The following is a 17,665-nucleotide window of genomic DNA, read 5'->3' as shown; positions in this document are numbered from 1 at the left end:
TGTAGAAAATGGGATCTCACCATAGAGAATTTAATCTAGTTATGAGAATGATTTGCCAGCTGCAGGCTTTGAAAAGGAAAAGAACAGGACAGCTTTAATGAAAAAGGAGATGTACAATGAGCATTTTTTTCAGCACTGATGAACAGAGTTTAAAACATGATTTATGTCATGAGCAGCCATTGCTTTGTGGTGGTATCCAGACTTTTCAGAAAGAATTTCAAGTCTGCTATCAACTAAGCTGAAACATTCATCTCCCAGCAATCTTTCTGCAAAGACCTGTTATCCTTTCTGGATCAAGAGTCATTCTAAAACTAAAAGAAGTCACATCCATACTTTCTACTCTTACAGGTATTACTCAAACACTGTAATTAAAATAGCATTAGAGGCATACATCAAAATTTTAACATCTAAAAAAACCCCCATACTGGGGTAAAGCACTTTGTTTCGTTCAATTCCAAGCTAACCAAAAAGAATTCCTTACGGCCATCAGGTATTACTCTCCCTTAAATTGCATGAAACCCCTGAAGAAGCATCCAGGCTGCCAGGAGACTCTGTCAGAAGATCATTTCATTGTCAAGTCAGGTAGTTTCAGAGAAAAGCTCAATATCAAAACACCACAGGCCTTTTCACATTACCTTATGGCACATGTAGGATCCACCCTTCTTCACTCTGTCTGTCCCCGATGAAGGTCCTTTCTGGGGAGGAGAGGACGCTGATCAGTATTCAAGGAACAACTGCCAGTTACAGGGTAAAGGTAAAAAGCTGTAATAGGGAGATGGATGAGGAACAGCCATAAATACTCAAAGTAAACAAATTTCAGCTGTCTTCTCTCTGAACCAGAAAGCTTGAAATAATTATGTTGTAAAAGACTTGCAGACAGGTGAGAGTAATTGTTCTCACTCCCCACTGCTGCAAATATTTGACATTTGAGTTGCTGCCCATGAGCCTCTCATGCTTTGTTTCTATGAAGCACCGAATAACACACTGTAAAAAGCGCAGTGGCAATCATTAGAGAGGAAGGATCTTTGAGAACAGATCAGTTGCTGTAGTTTCAGATGTTTCCTAATAGATTTGGAATTTCACACACTGGCCTGCACAGGTGCTGAATCTGTGATTCTCATTAGTTCCACTGCCATGAAGCAAACACCGAAACCCATGAGCCTCCAGAAGGAATATAGAGAATTTCCACTTTTCTAAACACGGTTATGCTCTTTGGTGGCCAGTTGCAATGAGGGCTGTAATGTCCAGTGTTTGGTGCTACTTGTTTTTCCAAAATCCAGCCTGAAACCCCAATTTGTGAGCATGCAGCAAGACATTCTGTACCATCTCCCAGTCACTAGGTACTAAATTGGTTAGCATGTGGGATCATGACAGCTAAAGAGGTCTGCAGAAAGCACTGCACTTAACGAGCAACAATTGTGTAGTTGTGTGTACATTTGCAGTGTAACGTGATTTATTTGAAGTGCTTCTGAAATTGGCCCTAAAATTGATTTAACAAGGTTATTTCACTCTTTTTGTTCAATTTCCACTCCAAAGGACAGCCTAATAGTTCCAGAAGAAAGCTGGGCTTCCGCGGTAACGCACTCTTGCTTGCTTTGATGCATATTTACTGCATAAGTGAGCAATTCTCCCCCTTCATTCCTCTTAGCTGTGAAAGTTACTGCTGTGCTCATCTAACATTTAGAGACTACTGCTACACTTCATGTTTCCACTGTCGATACCAAATATTCTTACGTGCTTTCTACATTCCATGTGCATTAAGAAACTACTTTTAGGAAGGAGTGAATATCTGCCTTGTAGAAGTGACAAAACAGGATCAAGAAAGTCAATCGTTTAATCAGTTAACAAGCAAGCCTTGCCTAAAAGTTAGTATGGCCACTGAGAATCCTCTCAAAGTTGTAAGATTTGCATGTTTTTCTATTTCTGTACATGTTACACTAGCATGCAACAGAAATATTTTCTTACATACAATCCTCCAACAAAGAATCTTTCACTTAACTCAAGGTACAAGCTGCTGTTTCTTCACTGGTCGGTAAGGTGTATAAATCAAGTCTGTACTTCTAGACAAAACCTTATGAGAAGAATTTGTGTGGAATACAGGAAGAAAAAAAGAGCCATCCCTGCATTTTCTGCTAACACCATTACCTTAATAAATAAATACGGGTTACAAGAACATCATCAGCCCAGTGTTTAGCAGTTAGGAAAAAATAAGTCATTCCTACAGAGTACGTAAATGATACAAAGTAGTACCATTTAAAAAGTGCCATAATAGCTTAAAAACAGACAACTGCTAAAACAGAAATTCTGCCAGTGATTTTGTCTCCTCCTGTCCAACAGCAAGCCATTCATCCTGGAGATATCCAAAGGGTGCTGTGCTTTCTGTAAAGCCTTAAGGACAAGGCCTTGACCAATATAAATGCAGTCACCAAAGAAAAATTTCACTTCTGTAGTATCTCCTGAATCCAGGAGTAATTTCCCTTTAGGGAGTAGGTTCCTAAGGAGAGGATTTCACAAGGAATGACACCCCTCCAGCTTTTCTCAGTGACCACCAGTTCGGTTACATCTGGTTACCTCCCTGTCCTACCCTGTATCAAGGGAAATAGTTCTCTCACTCAGAGGTGAAGTTCCAGACAATTCAATGCAAGACCAGCATTTGCAACAACTAATATAGATCATAAGGACTGTCAGGAAACCATGGAATTTGATGCCGGTGCTACAGAAGCTACTGACTGTATCTGAGTCTGACTGATTTGCGAGTCTTCATAGCAAAAGCTCACCATACTGAAACTACAGCAGCTTCACATTTATTGCAAAGTTTTTTATGAGCTACATAAAAAAAAGAATTTGGCCTACTACTGCATTTAATACTCTACAAATAGTGAAGGGAAAACACACTTGGAGGCAGCGTCGGCTCACTTCCGAGCCAGGGGGCTCCTCCACAGGACAGGCTTACTCCACTTCCAGGGTCTCTGGAAACTGCCTTCACAAAGCTTGCATGTCAATGCACTGAGCCCCACTCTAAGATAAGCCACTAACCACCTGTTATTCTCATTTTAAGGGAAGCCAGGGTAGAGCCAGCCAGAATAAAACTGACCTAAGAAAAGCTACGTGAGAACAAGACAAAACAGAAAACAATGGAGCTGTTGAGCAGGATTTCCCATTAAAAACTGTAATGCAAATACAGAGCAGCAATATTTGCTATTAGCTCCAAAGTAACATGTATAAACTACAAAGAGCATGCTAATTTAGAATTGGAAGGTTTACTGTCCAGCCATAAGACTATTGTATGATTTCAGCAATTATACAGGGATAATATATACTGAAGAAGCATGTGAATCAAACAAAGTGGTAATTGCATAAACTCTTCTTATTAGTTACAAATATCCTTTGCCAGGCAACAAATGAGCAAAACTTATTTGCTAACAACAAGTTAAATTGAAATCTCCCAGCCTCTGAATCAGGATTACATCACTGAAATGCTTTATCACCTGAAAAATCCGATGTAGTGTTCTCCAGTAATCTATTCTATTACAAAACAATTTAAAATCACTGCAGTTTATCGTAAAACTAGTGGCAAATTTCTTGGAAAAGCAATAAAGCACGACACATTAGTTGGAGAAACAATCACTGCCTGTTTGACATCTCTCTATGAGCTATGTTTAATTCTCTCGCTGTTGATATTTCCCTGTCTTGCTCTGCAGTTCAGCAAAGGAAAGCAAAGTTGGGAGAACAAGATTTCCCAGCTACACATATCTGTACAAAATCAAATGTGCAAGTAACTGTATGCAAGAGACTGACTAGAATGATACCTTTCTCTGCTCGTGACTACACTCAAATTAAGGGTGGTTAACAAAGAACCACAGAACCCCAAAAGGTAGGGCACAGTGAGTTCAGTTCTTCTACCTAGTGTGAAAAATCCAGCTCTCAAAAACTCTCTCTCATTTGAAGGCTATTGCGAAGTTACAATTAGCACACAACACTGAACATAGCAGGCAGTGATTAGGCTTTCACTCCGTACGTAGCCCAGCTTCTCCATAAAAGGCACCACATCTCACCAGGGTGCCCAGCAAAGCCACGTGGGCTGATCTGAAAGCAACTAAAACAAAGTGAAAAAGACATTCTTACTCCAGACTGATGAGCATCCTCATCACCATTTACATTGGTTTGTACTCTTGTATCACAGGTTTGCCTGCCCGATAAGAACACGGTGCTGGAAGCAAGTGTTGTATTTCCTTTCTCTAATGGTTTGCTTTTCCATCCTGTGCGAGCCCCTGCTCAGCACCAGACAATTTGTCAGCGTTCCAGCCGCCAAGGGCTGTATCTGCATCCATTTCCTTCCAGAGCTCTTCACAGCTCAGCCACTGTGGTAAAGCTCAGGCTAAGCAGCTGTCCTTCCCCTGTACTGCCTCATGTCTTCATTTTGTAATCCTTTTGCTACCCCGGCCTTGCTGAAGAAACCTCAAATGTGTCACACGCAGGAAGAAGCCACCTGGGCTCTATTTCCTTAGCATATGAAGTTGAACAATTTTGTCTGGGTAGGTAGAAAGTTGCTGCAGCTCATTGGTCTACCTGTAGCCTGAATTATCTGTGTTATCCAAAACAAAAACCCTTTATCTCAGTTTGGAACTGGGAACGGAAGAAGCAAAGGAGACAAAGTGGAATAAGAGATCTCAATTTCTTGAAAGTTGTTGAGATCTAGATAGCCCTTGCCAGGGACACCCCTTCTGAGGCTGTACACTCAAGTCCCATCCAATGCTTTTCTGACCAGAGTCCTTTCCTCTGGGTGGTCTTTCTCCTACTGACATCACTTGCTTAAACTTCATCTCACTTTGCAAAGAACCTTAGCAGTCCTTACAGCTGCAGATAACAGAAATGCAGAATCATTCATGTCTCAGCACTGGCGGCTTCACGAATACTGCGACAAAAACAAACAAAACAAAAAAAATCCACACACAACCCAGAACAATCACCAAACCCCAAAACACATCACTGCTTTATCTTCCACAGACCTACACAGACTTCAGATATGTCCTGAAAAGCCAAGATCCCCCAATCAATAGTTTTGCTATAATAACGCATGCATTTAACACACTTGGTAAAGTTAGAGTGCACAACCACTATCTGACTTTGGGTGGACAATGTTACAGCTCAATATCACACATTTCTTATAATTTTAAAAAAAAAAAAAAAAAGAGAGAAAGTCTGTTGTTAGTATTTGCTCACACTTATATCTTCCTTATAGATAAAAGAAACCTGCTTTGATTGTGCTTACCCATAATAAAAACTAATCAGAGCATGGCTATTAAGGTCACATTTGACTGAAACAAGCAAATGTTTGTTCCATCAAACAATACTGGTTTATGCCATTATCTGGTGAAGTGCACCACCTGGTACTGAAGTGGAAGGGCATCTGCTGTCCATGTGTAAAGAGCCAGAGCTCTCCGGACTTTGATTCCAGATTTAAAGTACAGATTTTTCTGTATATTGGCAAGTTTATTTTGCAGTATAGTGTTGTAACAGACATATTATAGTCTGATTGCATAATTACAAGTGCTTGTGCATTCAATTACTAAAGCTTGTAAGCAGGATTAAGCTTTAAAGAGTTATTAAAATATGTCATAGATGCTTTTTTTTTAATAAAAAGTTTTATTTCTTTCATTACATCAAACAAATGCTTTCTGAAGTTGCATCATAATTTCCTATGCACAGTCAGCTACACGGCCACTCTGTGCTAAATCAGTTCTCAAACAAGAACTGCAGGTCATAAGAACCTACACACTGTATACAAAATAATCTGAGCCAGAAGTCACCACAATTAAAAAGGCCCCATAAAGGGACTGTGGTTTGACTGATCCACACACACACACACTTGCCTACTGCCTGCCAAATGATCATTTACATTTTTCAAACAGAAAGAAAAATCTGGTGCTTCCTAGTCCTGCCCTTGTGCACCAACTAGTAGCTGCAAGATGTACTAAAGAACCAGTTTTTGTGAGTTTGTCTTAAACTGCTTGTTTTTTTGGCTTCAATACTTACCTGCACAGGTCCTATACCTGGCAAAGAACAGGAAGAACATTGTTTGTTCCATGTTAGAGCATAAATCTAATAACTTCCAGAGTAGTAAACAACTTGCAAAGCACTTACAGGTGTCCCAGTTTACTTTTCCTCTTGGTAATTATTTGTGAACACAAAATGATCAATTACAAAAAAATAAAGAATCTGTGTGTAAAATTCCGTATGTTCTCTGTAACCAATCCACAGCATGCCCCAAATCTCTCCAGTACTAGAAAATTGCTTTGAAGATTTCAGATGTTAAACTAAGTATGTTAAAAAACTTTCACTAAGCTCTGACCCTCTAGAAGAATTCCTAGTCTTTTAGGCAGAAAGAACACAACCTACATATAGGTTACACTGACTTGTACTCTGGAGAGACTTAAGAGATTGGCTCTGATAGATATGGTGCTAATCATTTTTAATGTCTCAGAAGATACTGCAGCCTGGCTATTTCGGGACACCTTTTCCCATTATGAAATTCAGTTTTCTTATCCATTTAATCAGAAAAACCCTTTGGAATTCACTTTGAAGTGCTCTGCCCCAGACATTAGATTCTGACAATTGGTCAAAAGCATCATTGTTAACACCTAATTTTTAAATACTTTCTGAAGCATCTGCAAAATGTTTATGTCAAATTTAAAAACCTAAGTGAACTCATAGCCGCTTAAGCTTCACAGAGAGAAAAATTCATATGACATTTGTTTCTCCCCATCACCTTACTTCAACACCAAAGCACTGTGCATTGACCTTATAAACACAACAGCATCTCTCTTACATAAGTCATTCTAATGAAGGTGCAACACTGCAATTCTTGGAAAGAAGGATTTATTTTTTCAAGCATCATACCACAATAGCTGTAGTTCAGCCAAATATTTAAGTCCAGCTAGCTGGATTTTGTGCAACTTGGAGAAGCTGGCAAGGCTGACACAAGCAGAGAAATTATTTTTGTTTTTACACCAAAACAAGAAGTTAACTAGCACCAATGGCAAGGAATGGATTAGCTGAAAGCTATAGCTTGGATGAAGAGTCCTGGATTATTTCTGTTATTGCCACAGTAACTTCCATATAAATTAGTCTTTAAATGCCTTTCACTTATTATAGCCAGTCACCTTATGTGAAAAAAGCTCTAAGACCTTGCCAGTGATAACTAAATAAAGAAATAATGCCCATCACCTTGTGCTGACCTACAAACAAAATCAAACAAAATACTCTAGAACATATCTAGAGTATAGACCCAAGACATGTGACTTAAGTTCTACATATAGACAGCATCAAAAGTGTTTCTATTCTCCGGACCTGGCGTAGTTCGACGTTTCCCAACTTCGCCACTTCTTGCACACAACTTGTACAGAGCCAGGCCCTTCTCCCTGCCCCGGGGATCTGTTCCACCAGGAGCCCAACCTGACGCAGGTGTCAGACAAAGACATGAACAAGAACAGGGACAGTGGCAACATGCTACCAACTGCCAGCCCTGTGTTCTTTCCCAGGGACACAGACACTGTTTGTCTCTGCAAGGGGTGGGTGGGCGAGGAGCCCTTTTCTCCTGCCACAGTTAAGTCAGCACAGGCAGATCATTGTACTTGAGTTCCAGGTACTGAGGTGAAGCTTCAGTAGTGAGAGGGGTTAAGCAGGAGCTTCCCTGGTACAAATCTGTGACCACAGAGTCTGGAAAGGAAAGCTCAGCCTTGCTCTCTCTTCTCCTACCCTGACTTACGAGGTTGAAATCACATCAATAATTTACCCTGACATGGCAAAGTTTGCTAGTTTTATTGTGCTTCACTTGCATCTAAATTCACATTCTGCTAACTACTCAAGACTTTATCTTTAGAAATGTTGCTCTTAAACCAGCCTTGTTTCCATTCATAAGATACAGAAAAAAATTATCCTTAATTGCATATACAAAACTCACCAGAATAGAAACAGAATAGCAAGACAGCAGATGTTTCTTTCCTAATCAATCAGTATGCAAACAGGAAAAAAAAACACTAAAGAATCAGTCTGAATGCTGAGTCTAAGTTCTATTAATATATACATTTCAGCTGTATATATTATCAAGCCATGAGTCAATGTTGAAAAAAGACAGGTGTGTTTATACAGACAATTAATACAATATTGCTTTCCACTATTACTTAATTACAGAAACTGGTAGAAAACTTTGACTACTGTGAAATATTCAATTCACATATGTGTTATTTGTGCAATATGCGAAGAAAGTAAATGGAGATACAACACAGCCCAGGCCCCAAAGGAAAAGGGGTTCTTTAGCCATTGCTAGACCACTAAGACTGAATACCAACAAAAATCAGAGATTAGTCCATCCTATTTTAAATCAAATAAGGCCAAAAAAGCCACAGTCCCAGGCATTTCAGTTACTTAGGAAGATGCATGCAGTGCATTGTCTGATGCGACTGAAGCCACTAGAAAGACCTCTGGTATCTTACTGGGATACAAGTAACCTGAGGTTGGTCAATGTGATGGGTATGGGTCAGGAGGTCCCCAGATGCTCCATCAGTGTGATGGAACTGCTAGCACAGATCTAGAGCAATCTAGACCCCAAGATGAGTCCAATTTCTCATGCTAGCAACATTGCCCTGGATGAACAGCAGAATGTCAACCTCTGAAATGTACAGAACAGCAAAAAAAGTTTAACAAATCTCTAAAACTATTTCCAGCTACTGACTTCCCAGAAAAGCCTCCAGTTACATCTGGCACATATCGAAAGAGACCACAGCATGGGGATACTCAAATCCTGCAACAGAGAGTACCTGCCTGGTGAGGTTTCATCATTTTTTTCATTACAGATAACTGTGTCTGAACAAAACAAGCTCTGTGAGAGCAGAGCAGTGCATTTCTCAGATTTAGTCATCCTGGATGAATGAGAGAAAGGGAGACGTAATGTTAGAACTTGAATCTGTGGAGAGATACTGCATGAGAAACCCCCCCCCACAAAGCTTACCCTGCAGGACCTCTTTCTCTGCCTACCACACAGAAAAACAAAGATTAACCTCTCAAAGACTAGTAAGCTACTTCTCCCTATAAACTTCAGCTTTATTACATTTTCAGTTTTAAAGAAGCTAGTAGAAGCCACAAAGATAACTCACAATGGTTTGTTTTCTACCTGAAAAAAAAAAAAGTTGTACAGCTTGTAGCAACACAAACAAATACTTTTTTAAGTAACTCCACTGCATTGGCAAATTCTCGATGTATGTAATATTGTGCTGGTTTGGAAGTATGTGATTGCTAACCAGTTGTGGAGGCCTGTCCAACAAAAAATAAATGCATAAAATTGCACTACAAATTCAGTGTTGATGACTTGTCGTATACTGCCTAATTCACCAGAGCACAGCCCATCGCATCTGAGACACAACAGAGGAGAACAAAGAACAGGCGGCTTTCTAACAGCAACCAGACCAGGGCAGCAAGAAGGAATTCTATACTTCGTGTGATGCCAATAAAATCCTTACAGGATTGTGAACTTCCTCTGTCGAATGATGAACAGCCCACCAGTCCGCCGTCCATTCCCAGGCATTTCCTACGATGTTGTACAAACCGTATCCATTGGGAGGAAACGCAGTGACCTGTACAAGATATGGAACACAAGTGCCAGTTCTGTAAACAACTCGATGTGAAATACTGGTTCTAGTTCTGAAGATCAGTCTGCTGGAGGTACATTTGTCTTTACTAGTAGCTTCTATCTTCGTATCTCAAAAGCAGACCCCAAACTAGTAGTGCAGAACTCTATCAACTTAAATAAAACATAACATTTAAATAAAATAGAATGAAAGAATGAAGTATTATCACCCTCGGTTTTCTCAGCACCACCATTGCGCTGTGGCACACAGCATCTACTCAGTGTTTTTGGAGACTGATCCTCCAAAGAGAGGCACTGTTTGACCAACAGACAGAGCTGCACAGAGCATTAATGACCTCACCTCCACACCCCTGCTTCATTCAAACTTCCAGATTCCCTTTCCCATCGAAGAAAAGCAAGGGTGGCTGTCACCTCCTGCATACACAGACTTCTCTGCTGATTAAACTTTCTGGACTCACTTTAACTACTGTTTAATAATTCATTCACATCCTTGATTGCCTTTAAAATATCACTCCACTGTTGCTGTATCAGACAGACTCAACCTTTCCAAAAATGAAAGTTTCTTTTAAGCTGTTGCATGATTTTTGTGCCTTGTAAACAACTACCCAAAAAATGAGAGTTCAAAAAGAATTGCAGAAAGTATTTCAGCATCTGACTACAAACTGACTGAAAATGGGGAAAAGAGGTCAATTGGAGAGGAACTAAAAGTTAAAATTGAAGTCATGTTTAGTTTTCAATTAGCTTTTAAAAAGCGTCCCTTGGTAATACTCAAGCCTGCAGTGAATTATAATGTAACTTTAAAAATCTAAAAGTGAAAAAGTACAGGAATGGAGAACAGCCATGGTTCATTGTGTTGAACACAGACTTCAATTTCAGGAAGACTTGGTTCATTTCCACATCATTAATTCACTCCAAGATACACTTACGGGTGCAGTTCCTTTGTATCCATCTTCTGCAGTGTTATTAGTTGGGAACACCCCCTGCCAGATATTGGCATAATGTTGACCTTTTGGCTGAAGCTTGTTGCCCCATGGGAAAAGTCTGTTAAAAGACATACAGAAGAACAGTTGTCAAACGTCATACACACACCTCTTTCCTCCCCACCTTACCCTGGATAACTGTATTCCAGTTCCATTTGTACCGACATCTACCAGGTTTTCAAGGAGAGCAAGGGTTCTACGAGGACAAATCATACATGGAGGAGGGAAAGGCAGCACTGCCCTGTGCAGTACGTAGTCCAGGACACAAGGTGAAGAAGACCTAAATCTGTGATTCACCATGTCTTCCCCTGCTCCCCAAGCCCACAGTCAGGTAACAGGTGGGATCCACTGGCCCTACAGTTTCTGGGCAGCGATGCAGTCATGTACGTCTTCAGTGCTTTTGCAACTCTTTTGGCCTTAGCACTAAGGCCTTTCACTTCCTGCAATTAGAGCCAGCCTGCATCTTGGCATTTTGTCACATCTCCTCCTCTCTTGGGCCCTCCACATTCTCTCCCCATTAGAGTTCAGATTACAATATACCATTTAGATATTCAGGGAAATTTCCTTACCTAAGGACACTGTTCAGAATAAGACAGTGTTATATTTACCACAGATGTGCATACTACACATGACTTTGGGGATAATAAAAACCCACACAACTGTGCCTTATCTAGTAAATACCAGTTTTAAACATTTATCAGGCACACATTTACAACAGGTACCTGTTCTCAAGGCCCCCTCGACAGCTGTATTCCCATTCAGCCTCAGTTGGTAATCGCTTCCCCGCCCAGGTGCAAAATGCTACAGCATCATTCCAGGAAACATGAAGCACTGGATGATCCATTCTGGGGAACAAAATAAATAGGACAATATCATCAGCAGGACTGGGCAGTGTCACAGCTATACAGCACAAGCACTTTATGAAGCTCTTTTAAGAGATGCCCGCAAAGGACAGTGAGGAAGTTCACAGTTCAGCTACAACTAGACAAGGCATCAGATTACTTTTACAGAAAAGAAACTATTTAAAGAAAGACAACATGATGCTGGAAGGGAAATGCAGCCAGAGAAAAAACAAGGAAGATAAAAAAATTAACTTCTGTTTATTTTCATCATGCTTTCACATACAGCTCTCTACAGTTAACAAAGGCATTTATGGCTTGTTTCTCATGGTTCCACCTCAGAAACCTGCTGCATCCTGGAGCCAGTGAAGAATTATAGATACACTGGCTTCTGGGGAAACATAGGTGCTCAGAGACCCAAAGGAAGACACCAGAACCTGCAGTATTACTACTCCTTGCTAGGTGAGTTTAACATTATCTTAACAAGAAGTCAAGATTCTCACTAGGAAAATTTACATGGCAATCTAATAGCAAATGCTCTTCACGTCCCTGTGCACTCTTGTCTTTGCTGCAGGTTCTTTCTTAGCTGTCAGTTGCAGGGTTTTTGAGGGAGAGGTGAGACGAGAAAGAGTCCTTACCCCTAGCAACATTATCTTTTGTAGCACCCAATCAAGGAAACAGTAAACTGCAGATATTTAACAGAAAAACTTTTTCTTTGGGTGTTTCAAGCAATCCAGTACACACAAAAGCTTCCATCTTTCCTTTGGTTTGGTTCCAGGATTGCCCTTACAATCCTGGTCTCTTTTTCCAGAAAAAGACAGAAACAATGGCTGTGCTTCTCGTCACAAAGATCCTCCCCATCCAAGCCTCTAATAGACCATGATACTTCAAGCACTGACAGTACCAGTCCAGAAGACAGATACAGAGGAATTCTTATTCAGTTGTCTTTCCTGTCTCATTTTATAAGCCAGCATATGCCTTTGGTCCATTAGGCTACTTCCCCATGGCAAGTTCACTAGCAGTTTTACTAGGTTAGGTTTGTGTCATACTTCTGCAAGACTAGATTTGCATGGCAGGTTTCCAAACCTTATCTGCTCACTGTGACCTAAATTTCTCCCCCTAACAACACCTTCTGATATTATCTCTATTTTTGCCTCAGATAATTCTTTCATTGCCCTTGGAGAACAGACAATAGGCTTGTTACTAACCAGTTCAGCCACCAGATGATTTTATGCTAACATAGCCCTGTCCTTAGAGGACTCAAAAACATGCCAGCATCTACTAGATCTAGGCTAGAGAGTCGGACGTGAGTTCAAACAGCAGTTTGGAAACTTCAACTAGTCAATTAAAGCAGCTAGTGCCAACTTCATTGCCACCTGCCTAGCAAAAGGGAAATCACGACAGTTACACCCAAGTAAGCGCACAGAAATATACCTAACTGCAATAATGGCTTTTGACACGTGCAAAACAGGGCTAGTTATGCAGCACCCACAAAAAGAAGCAGAGAAAAATGAAGCTTTTTGATTTGCTAGGTATAAAATTCATTCCGCTTCTGAACCGAAAGAGATCATATAAAGAGGTGGATCAGCAAGCTTCATGCTAGCAAAGCATGGCACTCACTACAGGCTGAGAAAAAAATACAGTTTTCCGATTTTTTTTACTGCTTCTAGATAACAAGGTCATGACAGATATTCCGCCATAATCAGCCTACAAACTTGGAATACATTAAAAAGCACAAAACTCTTCAGTCTTCTGCTGCCAGAGAGATAGGCCTGCAAATCCCAGATGGAGGACACACTGCATTGACTCTGAGAGTACACACACAGGTAGTGTTTAGTGTTCCTCAACAAAATCAGACCTGCACTGATGCTCTGAAGTTGCTGATCCTCTAAAGACCTAATCTGCTTCCCTGCTGATGTATAAATGTGAATAGAAAACACACTGAGGCACATTTCAGTATGGTCTCTTTTTTTCTTGGGTGGAAACTGCTTACAGACCTTTTTGAAATACTACTATGCTGTTGACCAAACAACCACTGCATATCACATGTAACACACTAGAAGATGGGAAAACAGTCACAGAAGCAGCAACAAACAGGTTACTAATCAAAAACCATTTATTGCATCTCCATTCCTGGTCCAAGTTTACATGTGTATTTACAAGCACTGTGTGTTATAATGGAATGGTCATTGATGGCTTACCTGTTGGAGATATTCGAGTCAGGACCCTCAGGGTGCTTCCAGTTGGCTCCCTTCACAGGCAACCACCAGGGAGCAGCCGCAACCTGCAAAGAGACAAGAATGGCCAGGGAAGAGGATTTAAATTCCCAGCTAAAGGCTACTGTGAAAAACTATGGTGTGACAACAAGCTACAAAGCTTTTCCTCACAACTCATGGCTCTGCCTGCAGCCAACTGACCTATTACATTCCAAATCATCTCTGAAAAACCAAGATGACCATTTGATCCACATTACAATATTGCCAGACAGGGAATAGCCCAAGGTATGGGAGAGCACGAAGAAAATACCAAACAAAAAAACAAGCCAGAGGGACACCAAGTCCTGAGCATCCTTTTCTGAACTACTGTCCTCTGGCTGCCTCTCCTTCCCTTCTACATTTTCTCACCTGCAGGTCTGATACAAGGCACAGTTTATTCTCTTGGAAAGCACACCCTTCAGCACACTACCTGTGGGGGATCAGACTGTCCTTTCAGAAATTCTCAGTTACAGTTCTTCATCTCTGAAAACCTATGCCAAGAACATTCAGATGGTAATGGATGGAAAAGATCACCTGGAACATTACAGTTTTACTAAATTTTTTTACAAGAGTGTGCCCACAGTACAGTTAAACCAGCAAACCTCCTGCCTGGCTTTATTCTGACACATTCAGAAGAGATGATAAAAAAAAAAAAAAAAAAAAGGCAGAGAATTTTAATCTCAATTATTTGCTCCCTAGACTCAGTGTTTTGGAATAGCTAAAACAAAACCTTGATGACATCCTTTAACTAGGGTCAAAACATGCATCTGGAAACACATTTGCTCTCCAGTTAATTAACTCAGTGAGTGATATTAAATTACTTGCTATCAGTGCTACCAGCTTCCAGAAGGTGGAGACAGAAGAGCCACGGAAATGAAGCTGTGTTTTTTCTCCCCACAGTTGGTTTGCTGAGTGACATCAAGCAGACAAAATACTCTGCAACAAAACAGACATTGTGTACTTCTCTCTAACCAGAAGTCTCAAATTCGGTTCTGAAATACATTCATTAAAGATTTCTTCTATTAAGCTCACTTCAAAGGTGAGACAGTCAGTGCACAGCATGTTTAACTATGCTATTCTGATTCACATTCACTTAGAAATACTTATCTTAATAATGGGTCCCTTTCAGAAAATTGAGGCAAAAAACCCCACTTACACTAACCATCAATAGTGGGTTTATGCCAGCAGCTTGGGTGCTTGCTTCTGAAATACTTGTATTACAGAGATAATATCCATACTGAACAAAAATCAAAGTAAATAAGCCTCCAATGCTTCAGAAGTTAAACAACCAACCAGCTGGTTAATCCTAGACTAGGAGATCCACATGCTCCTCTAATATTGGTCTGTAGAACAACCTCCAGCAACTTCTGCCTTCTTTACTGCCCCTCAGCTTGCCCCACTAAAGAGACAGCAAAGAGAAGTAGAATATTAATTTCTCTTCATCATGCTGCTAAAACAACTTTCTAAAGTGTTATACACACAGGTAGGAATTATGCCCAGAGTGATATCCTTTAACTCACCAAATCCTTCACAGGAAAGTCCAAAAGTAAAAGTCACTAAAAGCTGGTACTCAGGATACTGAGTGTCAGTCTGGTTAGACAATCCTAACAGCAGCTCTTAGAAGGAAGCTGCATTCTTCCACAGTAACGAGCATTTAACATGTAATTACATTTGTTTGAGAGAAAACATTATCTACGACAAACATAAATTTTAAAGAAAAACTCTGGTCCAAACTATACATCAAATCCTTCATTTGAGTGTTTTAATAGGAAAGTAAACTGAAGAGCCTAAGAAAGTGTTGCTAATACACAAAGACAGAGTAGCTTAAGTATTAAAGTATCTGATCAGTCAATGCTACAACAGCTCCTGTGACACCTTTTCACTCTCCTCCCATCACCACACACAGCTTGTACCTACAGCATACATCTGGGTACCTTACCTAAAAGCTCATTAAATCAATAGCAACCCTGGGCTAAAGCTGCAGAGTTGTTGGCTTAAGCTCAGCTGAAGAGCCCCCAGCTCTTGGCGAGCTCTAGGCAGGAGCGCTGGGACCCCTCACCACACTGCGGGACTCCTCCAGGCTGCGAAGCCATCCGCACATGGGTTTCTGATGCTCTCTTCCAAAGCCAGAAGAGAAGACATTGGTGTTAAGTACAAAAGAAATAAAGATGCTCTCAGCAGCTTGCTGATGAATGAGAGGTTCTGTCCATGGCTCTCCATCTAAATGGTACCTTTCAGGAACACCACTAAAGTAATGACATTTCTTAAAGATACAGCTTTCTGATCTCCCTAGCACAACCAGCACATAAATCAACAACACCAACCACCTAATTCTGGCTCAGTATCTAAAATGGCAATGACACCATAAGCGGAGCCGCTACTCTTTTCTAAAAAGCACAAGAAGTAGTTCATCTTTTACCAGTTACTGAGTGTTCAACCCCAAAGATGGGATCTCCATTCAGAGAGATACTACTGCTCAACTCTCATACCACTAAAGCTTCAGAATGACCAACTTGCTAAACAGATACTACAGTCAATAGGTTTAAAACTAGTCAGATTTAACCAATTCCTTGTATGTTTCGAGCTTTAACCTTTCATCTATACTCAAGATAGGAGAGAAATACAGAGTTAGAATTTTACAGCTCTTTAGGAAAAATAAGAAAGCCTCAGTACCATTTGCTAAAGGTTCTCTGTGGGTCCAAAAGATCACAAGTAAGATTTCATCCTGATAAGTTTCTAAGCACAAAACATTTTTGTAAATTTAACTGCTGGGTTTTAGATTAAAAAAAAAATAAATCTCTGCAGGAGACTGGCAAAGACCCTTTAGAAGACTTTAATTTTGGAAAACATTTTTGTTATGCAAAAGAAAAAGCAGATGCTTTCAATCAGAATGGTTTATTTTAAACTGAGAAAAATACAGTCTCTCCGCATGAGAGCACTATGTGTGCACGTCTTCTGTTTCTGGCTCTGCTGAGCCGAACACCAAATGGCTGCCAGTCTTTGCAGAACACCCAGATCTTTAGAGAAGTTACACATATAGTACTAGGACAGTGATAATGGCGATAGACTACATACAGCCTTCAATAATTAATTGGAAACTATCTAAGTCTGCCACTCAGATCAGTGAGCATGCACCAAGACGCTCCTTGCAATGAGAAAGTCATGCACCTGAAATTTACAGTACTTTCAAAAAACTTCTCAGAAGTCTTTAAAGCTTTTAATTGCTCTAAATCTAATTAGTAGGAGAGCTAATTAGACAGAGATGTTACAACATCACAGTTAATACAGCAAAGCCCTCCCCTGCCACTAATGAGCTTAGTACTTTCATAATGCTTAGCGTTCTCATGCTTCAGTCCCGAAACATGTGTTCTGTAGACTGCCAACAGATTCATTTTGTAAAAATAGCAGCATCTGCTGCTGAATAGATCTTGAAGAGATACTGAATTAGAGGACAATATCTCCTTCATTTTGATTAACTCTTTACAGCATAGCCTATCGCTTGTAACAGAATTGGTTAAACACAGCTGCCCTGCAAACGTTACACAATCGCCTCCATCTCCAAGGAAATGCAGCCCTAGGAGGCGAGCACACTCCCAAGGCAGAGCGGCTCAGTGCCTGGTTTGGTCTCATACAGCTAAAAGCCTGGATTATCCAGCTCTCTGCTCCAGGATTAAACTTCAAGAACTTGCTGTTCTGCTTATCACAGACTCATAGTGCTGTGAAGAAATGAGAACATGGTATGATGATACTGGGTAGATATACTAATAGTTAACTTCAACCTACAAGTTTTCCACTCAAATGAAGCCATTTGCAGAACTGAAGGCTGCACTCCCACTATCAGCCTGCATAAAATTCAAAGTTTTAAGTATTCAATTTTCTTTTCAAAGTAGGCTGGGACAACTTTAATTGCTCCATCAACTTGTGATTTCAAGATTTTTACACTAC

The 17,665-nt window shown here is 40.4% G+C and overlaps 1 protein-coding gene across 5 annotated transcripts in view; it reads right to left on the bottom strand.

Moving 5' to 3' along the window:
* Window positions 1-17,665, bottom strand: part of SUMF1 (sulfatase modifying factor 1) — a 32,846-nt gene that overhangs the window by 2,713 nt on the left and 12,468 nt on the right. For 4 of the 5 annotated variants that reach the window (XM_065074604.1, XM_065074602.1, XM_065074603.1 and 1 more), the window contains 5 exons: window positions 13,667-13,749; window positions 11,349-11,471; window positions 10,573-10,687; window positions 9,519-9,632; window positions 636-695 (listed from right to left, as the gene is read on the bottom strand). In XM_065074604.1, the coding sequence (XP_064930676.1) occupies window positions 636-695; window positions 9,519-9,632; window positions 10,573-10,687; window positions 11,349-11,471; window positions 13,667-13,749 (495 nt within the window). Of the gene's footprint in view, window positions 1-635; window positions 763-9,518; window positions 9,633-10,572; window positions 10,688-11,348; window positions 11,472-13,666; window positions 13,750-17,665 lie in introns of those variants that run through there. The other variant, XM_065074605.1, reaches the window with a different exon arrangement.

This window comes from Columba livia, chromosome 10 (assembly GCF_036013475.1).
Source record: "Columba livia isolate bColLiv1 breed racing homer chromosome 10, bColLiv1.pat.W.v2, whole genome shotgun sequence".
Lineage (NCBI taxonomy): Eukaryota > Metazoa > Chordata > Aves > Columbiformes > Columbidae > Columba > Columba livia.
The sequence above is the reverse complement of the archived record's forward strand: the minus strand, read 5'-3'. Positions and strand labels throughout refer to the sequence as shown.